Genomic DNA, 13,529 nt, shown 5'->3' on the forward strand with positions numbered 1-13,529 from the left:
GTCCAGCTGCCCTTTGGAGAAGCGAGACCCTAGATCCACCCTCTCATCTTGTCTGACACCCTGCCCGCCTCCCTCCAGCTTGTGGCCAGAACCCAGACTCAGAACACTGACTAATCTGGATTTTCTCTTTGTTTTTGTTTTGTTTCGTCTTGTTAAATGCCTTGTCCCTGGCGTTCTTCGTGTGTCCCGTGTCCATCTGTCCCCTGTGCCGTGGGCGTGGTGCCTTCCTTGCCTGGTGTCCTCCCCTCCACCCACCCACCCCTCCCTGCTTGCCTCCCCGCTGCCGGCTCCCCGGGGTGGGGGTGAGCAGCGTACAACGCCAGGCTGCAGGGCACTGGGCAGAGTGTCGGCTCCGGGCACCCTCCTCTCCACCGGCTCCGATCTTCCTCTCTCTCTGGTTGGTTCCTCTCCCCGCTTCCCCCTTTATGACTTGCCTGAGCTCTCCGTTTCTTTCTTTTCCCTTCCTCCTCCATGTGCTGTTCCTCCAAATTTTTGCCCACTTTCTTCTACCTTCTCATTTCCCATTTCCTCCTCACTTTCCTTCCTCTCCCTCTTCTGTTCTCTCTCTTTGCCCCCCACTTCTTTTCTCACTGCCCCCTTCTTCCTCCTGCCTCCCTCCTCTCTGCATGAGTGAGTGCTCCCACTTCTGCATGGACACGGCCTGATGCTTCCAGCCTTGGCCTTCCCTGCTGGGAACAGGGTCCGGGGTGACTAGATGAACTTTCAGCCTCCCCGTGGGCACACAGGCCTTTGCAACAAGGGTGCTCAGTGAGGGTTTGGGACAGCCCGGCTCTCCAGCCACCTTGGCCAGATCACCTGGGCTGCCCGGCCAGAGCCTCAGCAGGAGCCAGGCCAAGCTCTGCATGGACCAGCAGGCACAAGACACAGAGTGGTGCCCTGGCACCTGCTGCTCTGTCCATTCTGGAGCACAGCACTCCCTGGGGACAGGGCACTCCCTCTGACCTCATCCCGAATCTCTGATCCTAGGACCCATGGCCAAGAGTCAGAAGCCCTGGGTGTGGTCCTGGCTTTTCCTGTGACCACCTCTGTGACACTCCCGGACAAGTCTCTGAATTGCTCAGAGCTCTGTCTCCCAATGTGACAAATGGAGGCTCGTAGCCTTGCCAAGTGCCTTTTGCATGGTGGCTTGATGTGCCCCAACATGGTGGACCCTCCATCAAGAGTCACGTTGCTCTGTTAGAGGGTGATGTCATCCACTAGTGTCTCCCACCAGCTCTTGGACATACAACCCCTAGACTTTTAGCTCTGGGGAGGGAATCACCTCATCCCTTCCCTGCTCCTCGGAGCCCAGAGGCCCAGGTCAGGGAGAAGACGATGTGCTCAGGCTTACCCCAGGCCGTGGCCTTGAGCAGTTCCGGGAAAAGGCTTGGGGGTGGGGCGGGGTGGGAACTGATGACTCCCAGTGGCAATATCTGGTGCTCTCACGGCCCCTCCTTCTCCCAGTCCATGGATAATGGGGAGATGGTTCTAGCAGAATGCCCCCTGTCCCCCTCCTCTCCTGTCCCTCCGTCTTTTCTCGGCCCAGTGGTGGGGAGTGCAGGGGTTTGGGCAGTTCTGGGGGGTCCCGAGGGGAGCTGGCATGGCTTGCCCTGGGGCTGCTAGTGTGGTTGCCGTGTGGCTTTCTGGTGCCCTGGCCCAGCAGGTGGCCTCCCGGATCCCCTCCCTTCTGGAGCCTCAGGCAAGCAGTCGGACACCCAGCCCCGCCACCTGGAGCTGAGGAATCCAGTTTTTTGGAAATTGGAAGGCTGGAAAGAAGAGCTGGGTCTGTCGGGGTGGAAGCGGCCAGTCCTGGGGCGGGTAGGGGAGGCATGTGATGAAGCCTGACACCAGGGCATATGTCCATGGAACTCGGGGGCGGTGGTCAGCCCTGCTCTATCTATTAACCAGGTGTATTGATGTGTGTTAGGGCTACAGCCCCTAGAATTGCCCGTGTGTGTGTGTGTGTGTGTGTGATGAAGGGGATTCACGGCCTCAGTTCCAGCCCACTTTAGGGGAGCCTTGGAGCCAGCTGTTCCCCCGAGCACAGTACCATCCTGGGGAGCAGAGTGAGGACCCCGGGAGATGGGGCTGCTCCGGCCCCTTGCTCTTCAGGTCTGGTGGTCAATGTGGAGGCCCCGGGCTGAGGTGACCACTGTCCTCCAGGAGGACGGGAAGGTCCGATGCCCACAGTGTGTGAGCAGCCCTTGGAGGATGACAAAGGGCTTCTGGATGTAGTGCGTTATTATCCCAAAGGCCACTTTCTGGCCGCTCCTCGTGCTGCCGGGGCTGGAAGACTGGACTCACCAGCTTTCCTGGGAGGACCTTCCAGAGTCCCTTGCCTGCCTCTCTTTCCCCCTCTCTTCATGAGCTTCCTCTGGCCCCCGTTCTCCTGCTGGGGCAGGGCTGAGTGTGGAGGTTCTGAGGGTGACTGTGACCCACACCGTCCTGCCGGGCTAAGGCTGCGTGCGCCCACACGTGTCTGTACGTGTGTGTGTAAGCGTGTGCCTATGTGTGTGCAGGGAGCGGGGCACGTAGACGGAGGCCCTGAGAGTGGGGCCGGGGCCAGGAGACCAAGGAAGTCCTGGGGTCAGGGGTGGGGGAGGGGAGGAGGCCGGTGGGGAGTGCGGGCCTATTTTTATTATCCGTCAGCCTCTGGGACACGAGGGAATGGTGTTCTCTCTCTGACACTGGCCGTCAGCTTGTGTCCAGACGTCCCAGCTTGGCTGAGGAACAATGGGGCTCTCTCTCTCCCCTCTGCCATGGCCCGTCTCCCCTCCCGTAGAGAGAGACAAGAGAGAGGGAACATGGCTCTCCAGGCGCTCCGGGGCAGATCTGGGACTGCCAAGGCGGACAACAGTGGGACACTGTGTTCAAAGAATGTGAGAGGCCCAGGCTGGCCACGGAGGCCGTGGGCACTCTGCGGGAGAGGGGCTGTCCCCGTGGGAGTGGTATGCTGGGGCTTCCCCCTTCTGCAGAGGGAGGCTCTGCCCTGCAGGACCCTAGCTCTTTGGACGGCAACCTGTCCATCCCCCCTGCCTCTGGACAGAGCCGGTCCCACTCCAGTGGTGGTGGAGAGACGGCTTGAAGAGGTGTGATTGCCCTCAAGTGTCTGACCGCCTTGGGCCAGGTCTCGCATCCTCCAAAGCCCGGAAGCCCCTCCAGCGGTCCAGCCTCTTCTCCGGGCCGCTGCAACCCTCTGCATCCCCAGAATGTGGGGGATGTCCTGGGTGCATCGGGGAGAATGTTTCTGTCCCTCTGGGAGACTTAGGGCCTCGAACTGAAACAGACCCAATTTTCGAGGGCAGATATCGGATCCCCAAACAGGAAAACTGGCCACCCCTTGCAGACCACCCCTTGCAGACCTGTCACGGGGACCTGCCAGAAAGAGGCTGCGGGTCTGGGCGAGCCGGAACTGAGAGCAGCCCTAATGCGTTTCTTTTAACCTTGGGGCTGAAGTTGGTTCCAAACCCCAAAGGCCTTTCCCAAATGGGCCTCCTTTGTCACGATTATTATTAGAAGATCAATGGCTACGTCTCTTTCTCTCTAATGTTTTTGCCAGGAGTGGAACCAGCAGCGGCTTTGGACCAAGCTGCGCCGAGGCCTGAGGGGGAAGGGGGCTCGGTGGTGGGGGGAGCACGGCCGAGGACAGGGCCGGTCGGGGTGCAGGCTGCTTCTCTGAGGGCTGGCGGCCTGGGGTCGCTGTAGGGTCCCGGCTGTTGCTCCACCCTTCAGAGCCGGGCCCCATCTTTCATCTGTGTTGATGCTCATAGCAGGCCCTGCTTAGGACTCTGCGACCCCCATTTTTCTATTCTGAAAATAAAGGTCCTTCGAGGCAAGGGGTTTATTTGCTTTAAGTAAAGCAGTTGTGAGTCTGGTTTACTGTCTTTAGCCAGGGCTCTTTTTTCCTCGGTTGAGATGGTAGGCAGGTTGCCTCTGATTAATGAAGAGCCCGAAGTGGAGCCTCAGATCATCCCCACCCCCACGAAAAAAGAAAGCACACCGCCCCACCCAGCTACCTTCTGCATTTACGTGTGCTCTCCAGACGGGGCTCCTAATTATGGGATAATATGAGTGCATGTCTTGGAGTGATGGTGTGAGTGTTTGAGAGTATGTGTCCATCCCTAGACTTGGCAGCCGGCAGCCTGCTGTTCATGACAAGCAGGGAGTCTTCCCAGCCTGTGCTTGTCATGGCAACCTTAGTGGCTGCTCCAGGCTGGAGTTGATGGGCCCCCAGGGCCATGCAGACCCCACTGTGGAGGGTAGATGGTGATTCAGTCTGAATGAGGGTGATTTCTGCTTGGCTGAGCTGGCGTGTTCCTGGGGCCAGCAGTGTGTGTGTGTGTGTGCGTGTGCGTGTGCGTGTGTGTGTGTGTGTTGTGTACATGTGTGCCACGTGGCGGTTGGTCTGCCCACAAGTGCTGGCCTGAGGCTGCTGTGGCCAGGGTCTCACGAGACCTTTGATAAGTCCCAGCAACTCTCCTCACCTGCCCTCTCGGGTGGTGGTGAAGGCAGGGCTGGGAATTTCCTCCTGCAGGATAATGAGGACAAGGGGCCCGCCCTCAGGCTGGGTCTTGGCCTCTGGGCCCCGGGGAATAAGTTCTCTAGGATTCTGGAGCCAGCTCAGTGAGGCAATGGGTTTCGTGCTGCAGCCCAGCTGTGGGAAGAGGGAGTGGGAAGGGAGGAGGGTGAGATTAACAACATCCCCAGGCCTGCGGAATGGAAGGGAAGTGCACAAAAGCAGATGGGGCACATGGCTTCAGGCTCTTTGCCTGCTGCTCTGCTGCGAGAGGCAGGCTGGAACCTGGGCCATCTTTGGGGCAAGAGAAGGGTGGACAGATAAGGGGCCAGCATAAAGGAAGTGGGAAGGAGCTTTCAGAGGTGCACAGGATGAGGGTTGGGCGATCCCAGGGAAGGCCAGCAGTATTCCGGGGGCCAGCTGGGGCTGGGGACACTGTGACAAGACTTAGTCATTTCTTGGTTTCTTCTCGGGAGCACCATTTGCAAGATGATGCATCATTCATTCTTTCCAAAAGTCTTCCCTGCGGGCCTGGTGTTGCTTGTTGGTTGATGCAGTCGCCTTGGAGACTGACTCTCCTCCCTCCTCCACCTTCCCTCTTTTGCCTGGAAGCTCTGGCCCTCTGCCTCCGGGGCTTGGAAGAAGTTGACATCTGTTTCTTGTATCAGTCCTTTGTGCTCTGGGCCCCAACCCTGTGCAGAGTAGAGATTCTTGGTGAAGGCCAGCCAATCTAAGCCGATCCCCCACCCTGCAGAGAGACCGGGGTGCGGGCAGAGGGAGGCTGGTGGGAGGATGTGCTGAGGGGAGACAAGCCCAGCTCCAGCTTGGCCCCCTGGGCTAAGATGCACTGCCTTCTCTGGGGGAATTAGGCCCGATGGATCCTTTCCCCCACATCATGCTCAGTGCCCTCTATGTCCTGCCCTCCCTCCCAGGGGTGCAAGCTTGGGAGAAGCAGCCTGCAGAGCCCCCAGCACCTCTCCGGAGGCGGGCGGCCAGCGATGGGCAGTACGAGAACCAGTCGCCAGGACCTGCATCCCCCCGTAGTCCTGGGGTTCGCTCCCCTGTCCAGTGCGTCTCCCCAGAGCTGGCTCTCACCATCGCTCTCAATCCTGGAGGGCGGCCCAAAGAGGTGAGTCCTGGGGCCACAGAGGGTAGCAGAGCCCACCTGAACTATTGAGGAACTTGATGGTTAACTGGGCAGCAATGACCTGTCAGTAAACTCAGTAATTTTTCCTCCCTGCATCCTCAGCCTAGGTCTCCTCTCAGGCTTGTGGAATCTGGAGCCCATTTCCTTCACTAAATAGCTTTTATGCCCCTACTTCTTCCATGAACACTGAGACTGAGGTTCCCTTCTTGATTCCTAAAGGGCACCCCTTAGTAGGGTGGTAAGGATCCTGGGTATGATGTAGGTGACCACAGTCTCTAAACTCCAAGCCAGATCCTAGAGACTGACTTTGTTTTTGAGCCCTTTCTAGACGTAGGGTTTTCTTGGGAGATCAAATGTCAGTGTCAAATTGTTTGTATTTCTGAGACGGTTCAGTAGTTTGAGGAAGTAGGTCTTAAACTTTAGCGGGCATAACAATCACCAGGGAATCTACTAAAAATGTAGATCCCCAAGTCCCCCCTCCAGAGATTCTAGCCTATTAGACCTGGGATGGGACCCAAGAATCTTCATTTTAAACATGCACCTGGAAGATTCTGATGTGAGTGGCCCATATTTGATAAAATCCAGGTTAACAAGTCATTCTGGATATAAATGGCTTTTGGACATCTTTTCTCTCTTGCCTTCAGTCCCCTGCCCCCAGCGCCTTCTCTTTGGCCCTGTTGTGAAATATTTGCAAGGCAGGTGCTGCCGGACCATGGCCTTGCAGATAGCCACTTTCTATTCTCTTGGCTGCAAGGAGTTGTTGGGCTCACGGATGGCGAGGATCTCCCTTTGACCTCTGTGTTTACCGGGGGAGGGCGGCGGTCAGGCTGGTTAACTGGGAACTCCTCCTCCTCAGGGTCACAGCCACTGTTTTCCTCCCTTGTTCTTCTGCAGCCCCATCTGCACAGCTACAAGGAGGCCTTTGAGGAGATGGAGAGAACCTCCCCGACCAGCCCACCGCCCAGTGGGGGTAAGAACTTCACACTCAGCCTGCCTTCCCTGGGTCCCCTCTGGCCTGTGTAAGCACCCAGGTTTGGGGGTGCTGGCAAAGTTGGGAGGGGCCAGAACCGGTCCTTCTCATCCCTATGGCTGATTTTACTTCAGCTTCCCTCCCCCGCTTCTATTCTTTTCTGCCGTCCACGCTCACACGTCTATGGATGCAGCAGCCACAGTCCTGGGGTCTGGACTGACCTACAGTGGGGCCCCTGGACTCCCATATTATGGAGTTTGCTGGTTGCTGAGAGTCTTCGCATCCTATGTGCAAAACATCCCCCATCCTAAAGGGACTCTTTGTGACTTGCTGGTGTGTCTCTGAGACACCCCTTGACCTTCTTGCCTCTGACCCCCGTTTTTGTCTGCATCCAGGCACCTCTTCCACTTCAGGCAACCTATTTAGTTTCCAGCGAGGAAAGAAAGGCTCAGAACCCTCAGGCTGACCGTATCCCCATCTCATTCATCCCTTGGCTTCCAGACAGGAGCCTTTAGTCTGTATCCCCCTGATGCTCTCACAGGAGAGGCAACTCCCTGAAAGGCAGAGACATTTTTACCCAAAGAGAAGACCTGGATGGGCCCAGGAGAGGGGCAGTGTTCCTTTCTGTGGTAGAAGAGACGTGAGGAGGAGCTGGAGGAGGCCTGGGAAAGCAGTGATGGACTCGGGGTCCCTGTGAGAGGCCCGGGTCGGCAGAGGTGGAGAGGCTGGCGATGTTCCAGGATCAGATTGGGTGGGCCCTGCCCAGGCTATTCATTTGTCCCGCTGAGAGGGGAGGAGGGTGAGGACAAGGGAGTTGGAGCTGGCCATGCGTTCTCCTGGTGGTCGGCTGTCCCGCAGAGGGGAGGAATGTGACACCAGTACCTGGCCCCTGTGCCAGCAGAACTCGTGTTGGCTACCATCTTGGACAGGCAGGAGGCTGAAGCTATGAGTGGATGCCATGGCTGTCCCTAGAGCAGTGCTGTCCGGTGGAAAAATAACACGAGCCACGTTGGCACTGGAGAATTTACTAATAGCTCTAGTAAAGAACATACAGGAAACTGGAGAAAGTAATTGTAATGATTTTTAAATTCAACTCAAAATATCCAAAGTATTATCATTTCAATAGGTAAATCGAAATAAAAATATTAATGAGATATCTTACAAGCTTTTTAAAAAACATCTAAAAAGAGGCTGGGGAAATTAATTTTAATAATAGATTTTATTTAACCCCAAGGATCTAAAATGTCATTTCAACATGTAATCAGTATGAAGAGATATTTCACATTCTTGTTTCATACAAGGTTGAAATCACTGTGTGTTTTACACTTACAACTTTGTTTAGACTGGCCACACCGCCGGTGTTCCTTAGCCCCACGTGGCTCATGGCTACCATATTGGACGGTGCAAGCCCAGGGCGATCTGCTCGAGATACCTCTGTGCCTTTTATGACTCGTGGAATGTCTCTCCCCGGTCTTAACCCCCCACCTTCACACCTGCTCCAATTCCCTGTGGGTCCAAATAGCCAGGATCCCGGCCAGCACCCTGTCTGGGATGAAGCCATCTGGGCTGGGCTAGAGTCGGGTTCTGCCACATGTTTCTGTTCGCATTCTTCTCTCCCTCCCCTTCTCCCCTTGGCCAACCCCGAGAGCCCTGGGCAGGGAGAATAAGTTAGAGGTCTCCTCCATGCACAGAGGCGGAGAAATGCGAGGAATTCTTCTCTCAGGAAGCCAAGCCTTGCCAGGCTTCAGGGCCACCCACTTGTCTGCCTCAGCAGATGGGCCAGATTCCTGGGGACTGAGGACAGGAGTGATTAGGGAGTTGGAGGTGCTGAGGGGAGCCTAGAGAAACCTCCCACCGCCTCTGTCCCCTTGTCCCCTTCACCTCCTTTCACTGGTCCACCTGTGCCTCTGCTGCACCTGCTGGGCAAACACATGCAAACTTGTGGGCTGGAGGCTTCGTGGTCATTCCACGGACAGTGGTCTCTGAGGCTGGGCTCATTCTTCCATGATTAATCACATTCAAAGTTGCAAGATACCTCTGTGTGTGTGTGTGTGTGTGTGTGTGTGTGAGATGAGAGAAAGAGGGACACACAGGAGCATGCAGGCCTAGACCTACGCCGTGGCTAGATGTTTGTGTCTGTACATATTTGTCCCCTCTGCTGTATTTGTCTGTTGGGCATCTCAGGGTTAGAGTGGAGAAAATAGGGGTGGGCCACCCATCTGGACTCTTGCGATGCCTCTGTATTCCCCCAGACACCTATGTACTCACCAGCATGTGCACAGATAAGTTATTTAAATTGCTTTCATTGAAAGATTATATTTTGGGGGGTTAGTTTCCTATAGGTCTCACTGTCTTTGGGGAGAGGGAGGAGGTGCCAGGGAGGGTCCCGGAGCTGCTGTGTGGGACCTGGGCACCCAAGGGGCACAGCTAGTCTGTTGAGGCCATCGGTGTGGGGCAGGCAGTCTTGGGCTCTGGCACCTGTGCGGCTGCATGTCCTCAGCAGCTATGGCCTCTGCAGGGTCCCGAGAGCTGCGGCCGGAGACGCAGAGCTCATTTCTTTACTTGTCCTCAGAGGTGTGTTAGGAGACGTGGCAGCTGCCGCTGAGAAATCTCGTGACTGGGCATAGCAACTGCCCTGCTGCTCAGCTCGGAGTCCGGCCACGTCCTTGGCTAATGGGAGAAAGCCTGACCGCCCTTTGTGACCTTGTGTGTTATGTGACACTTCCAACCCAGACGGGCGGCTTGGGAGGGAGCTGGGGTTCGTGCAGGGTGGTGGTGCTCTTGGCCGAGGATTGTAGAGATGGGGCTTCTCCCTCTTCCAGAACACAGAGGTTTGGCGGTTAAGAGAGCCCCCTGTTGAGAAATTCTCTCTTCGTGGGGCTTGCAAGAGACCTGTTTGGCTGGGGGCCAAAGGCCTGTGGCCGAGGGCTAGCCTGGGGACTCAGGGTTCTGCTGGTGGTCCCTTGTCCTCCTTCTGTCCTTTACATGTTGTGCTGTCTTGATACTCCATTTTCTTTAAGTCCATCTGCCTGTGTGTGTGTGTGTGTGTGTGTGTGTATGTTTGTGCGTGCCTGTTTGTTTGGGGGCGGGTAGGGAAAGTGAGAGAAGGGGGTTAGAGAGAGAACAACATAGAGCAAGGCAGAGGGCACCCGAGAAACCAACATGTACGTTATAAACCACGGCCGTGTGGAGGGACCATAGCAAAGGAACTCAGGGCCTAGGGATAGAAATTACTTTCTGGAGGTTGAGGGGCAGGGGCCATTTGCTGACTTCCTTTAGCCTTTACACTGTGGAGAAACACAGAGACGGGAGAGGGCGGTGGAGCCACAGCAGCGTCCCCGGGGCTGGGGCTGGTTCGTCCGCTCGGCCTTCTGCTGCCCACCCTCCCCGACACGCCCAGGCTCAGGAGGGGTCCTCTCCCCACCCCATCACCCGCGCTCACTGCTGGGGTCTCGCCTCTTCTTCTCGGCGCAGTGCGCTCCCCTCCAGGTCTGGCCAAGACACCTCTGTCTGCTCTGGGCCTGAAGCCCCATAACCCAGCCAGCATCCTGCTGCACCCCACCGGCGGTGAGTGGTTCCAGTGGGAAGGGAGGTGGTCGGGGAGGCTGGAGGGAGGAGTGGGGGGGTTGGAGGACCCCTGTGGTCCTGGGCAGGGCCCAGAGGTGGTGGGTTCTCAGGACCCTTCTGGAAACAAGGTGGCAGCTTAGCTCTGTGTCCATGCTGAGATCAGGCCTCGGTGGGGCTCTCTGTGCGGGGTTTGAGGGGGACGGATCCCTCTGTAGCCTTCCTGCCATTGCCTGGTGGGGTCAGTGCCGCTCCCAGCATCCTCTGACATGGGGGTTTGGAGGACTGCCCTATTTCCTTGGAGTCGGTTAGGTCTCTGCCAGAAGCCTGGCTTCCACCCCCCAGCGTCCAGGCGCTCGTGTACACGCACACACCCCCTGCTCACACCTCGTCACAGTTCCCGGCTGCTCTCCTCCCTGTGGGGAAGGAGCACGTGGGGGCCCTGGGCCCTCAGTGGCCGTTTCCAACAGGCTGAGCCCAGAAACTTGCTCCCTAGACTCTGGTTTTGGGGCCGGACTGGGACTCTGCGGACAGCTTTGCTTCTTTTCCTTAGTCACCAGAAGACTGATCCAGCCAGGTAGGCGGGCAGCGGCGTGCAGGTGTGACCCACGCAGACACAGCGGGGCACAGCCTCCCACTCAGGATGTGTCTGCATGGCCAGGGATGCCAGGTCACTGGCTGGGGGGGCTGCCTGTCACCAGGCCAGCACACTCCTGCTTGAGGCGCGGGAGCTGTGAAAAGGACACCGGGCCTGCTGTTCCCAAGAGCGAAGCCCTCTCTCAGCGGTGCGCCCTGAGTGCCTCGCCACCCTGGAGCCCCGGGGCCCTGTCTGGGTGGACCGCACCCCTCACCCTGCGGCTCTTCTGGAGAGTCCGTCTCTGGCCCCGTCTCACCCCTGCTTTCCCACCTCCCTTTTCTCAGCAAAGTCTCTCTCTCAAGAAATAACCCCCGTTAATCCATCTCTCTCTCTCTCTCTCTCTCTCTCTCTCTCCTTTTTGCTCTTCCTCTCCGCTTCATCACCTGCCTCTCTTTCCTGCCTCTCCTTCCTCCTCACCTCTCTTCCCATCTTCCCTCAGAGGAGGATGAGGGGAAGGTGGTGACACAGCTTTCTGAAGGTAAGTGTGGCATTGCCGTGCGGCTGCTTCCCGCTCTCCGGGTCTGGGAATGGCTTTTCACTCCGTTTGCTCTGCCTGACCTGGGGGGCCAGCCCTCTTCTCTGATCAGGTCTCATGTGACTGGGCGCATAGCCCCCTGGTCCCCACCCCTGTGCTGAGCTGTCACTCCGGTTGCTGACTGAGGCGCTCACGCTCGCAGAGCGCGGGTCCGGGCACGGACAGGGTCCAGGCGCTACTGCAGTGCCACCTTGCCGACGAGACACCCCTCCCCCGGCGGTGCTTCCGCCCGCCTGCCTGGGGTGCAGCAAGCCCCTTCAGAGGGCGGGTCTCCTTATCCCATTTCCCGGGTGAGCCCCACGTTTATAGCTCAGAGCACGGTTTCTCAGCCTCGGCACTACCGACGTTTAGGGCCGGACAGTTCTTAGTTGTGGGGCCGCCGTGTGCATTGTAGGATGTTTAGCAGCGTCCCTCACCTCTACCTGCTACACGCCAGTCGCGACAGTCAAAATGGCTCAAACGTGGCGGATAACCATCCCCGGTTCAGAGCCGCTCTCTTGGAGCCACAAGCTGCCTTCTTGAAGCCCTTGCCTGGTTTCATATCAACACAGACGGTAGGACGTCTGCCTTTCTGGGATCTTGGATGACTCTGGGGATTTTGGAAGAGCTATGGACTCACCCCTATACAGATGCCTCCAGATATCCGTGCACATAATTGTGACAGGTTCAAGGAGTTAGCACATCTGCGTCCTGGCTTAACCCCTGATTTAGATGAACTCGCATCGCACACAGAGAAGCAGAGAGGGGATGTAACCTGGTTGAAGGCCTTTAATGTATTAGGAACATAATTCAAATGATGACTCAGAGCAGCAGGTGGAACGAGGGGAATGCCGGCCTGTGCGGCCTGGGTGGCCTGGGCATCCATGTCCCCGTCTATACCGGGGTTGCTTGGACGAGGTGGGCGCCGCCGAGCGCCTTCCAGCTTGGATGTGTTAGATGTTCTGACTTCTCACCTTGGCCCTGGAGCTGTGTGGCCTGGTTTCTTTAAACACTCCGTCTGGTTTCCTTCTTTCTTTCTTTCTTTCTTTTTTGACTGCGCCATGGCTTGTGGGATCTTAGTTCTCCAACCAGGGACTGAACCTGGGCCCTCAGCAGTGAGAGCGCAGAGTCCTAACCGCTGGATCGCCAGGGAATTCCTCCATCTGGTTTCTTAAGCCCACTTCCCACTTCCCTTTGCACTCATTACCTTGATTTTCTATCCCCAAATTGGGCATGGGCTGTGCCCCTCTGAATCTGCCATCACCTACAAAAGATGGCTGGAGTTTCCCATAAAGCTTTGCTCACTCCTAGCCAGCCAGAGTTCTGGCAACAATGCCAGGCTGCCTGGGGGGTGCAGAACAAGGCAGCCCCCCAGCAACAGATCCCAGAATGGGGAGAGCCACAGCGGGGCCTCACCCCCGGTCAACCTCATACCCGGGGAGAGGACCTTCCCCAGGCTGATGGCTGACTGCTGGTCCCCAGCAGGAGTCTAGAATCAGCTGGGGCCCGGAGCCGGTGTGCGTGTGCTGTGTTCCACGTGCACACCCACACAGGAGGCTCTTGGGTCTCTTCGTGGTTGCTGATCTCCACAGACTGGTGGAACCCACACGCTCTCCAGTGGGAAGGTCTGAGGGTGACAGGCCCTGGCTGTGTGTTCCCCACTTTGGGGTGACACTTCAACAGATCGGAAGTGACACCTGACCCTTGCACCTTATGAGTGACTCTCAGCCTACAGGGCCCCGAGCCCTCTGACCCTCTTCCACCTGTCCTCGAGCCACAGAGTTTGCAGGGGAAGGTTCTTAGGGATCGACTCTACCACACCCATCGTTTTCACAGACGTGGAGCTGAGGTCTGTGTTGTGGGGTGAGGGTGGGGCATCTTCCCAAGGTCACAGTTAAGAGGAAGCAGGGCCGAGACTGCTGGACTTACTGGTCTCCTGTCTCCTAATCAAGGGGCTGTTTCAAAGCCCTCCTCCTGCCTCCAGGCGCCATGCCCTGGGATTCCAGCATGGGGATCGGAATTGTTGTCAATCCCCTCCCTGGGGAGGGAGGTGGGTGGAGGCAGGGGACATTCTGTTTTTCCTGACTCATGCATCACCTCCCGGGTCAGACTTTGCTGACCCTCTGAAGCACTGCTTGATTTCCCTGCTGATACTTTGATGGGAAATTCAGAAAAAGATGC

At 57.2% G+C, this 13,529-nt stretch overlaps 1 protein-coding gene across 5 annotated transcripts in view; it reads left to right on the forward strand.

Moving 5' to 3' along the window:
- Positions 1-13,529, forward strand: part of TNS1 (tensin 1) — a 229,712-nt gene that overhangs the window by 187,762 nt on the left and 28,421 nt on the right. For 3 of the 5 annotated variants that reach the window (XM_068544485.1, XM_068544486.1, XM_068544490.1), the window contains exons 20-23: positions 311-397; positions 5,449-5,645; positions 6,558-6,633; positions 10,108-10,200. In XM_068544485.1, coding sequence (XP_068400586.1) covers positions 311-397; positions 5,449-5,645; positions 6,558-6,633; positions 10,108-10,200 — 453 coding nt within the window. The remainder of the gene's footprint in view (positions 1-310; positions 398-5,448; positions 5,646-6,557; positions 6,634-10,107; positions 10,201-13,529) is intronic. The other 2 variants (XM_068544489.1, XM_068544487.1) reach the window with 2 other exon arrangements.

This window comes from Eschrichtius robustus, chromosome 5, assembly GCF_028021215.1.
Source record: "Eschrichtius robustus isolate mEscRob2 chromosome 5, mEscRob2.pri, whole genome shotgun sequence".
Lineage (NCBI taxonomy): Eukaryota > Metazoa > Chordata > Mammalia > Artiodactyla > Eschrichtiidae > Eschrichtius > Eschrichtius robustus.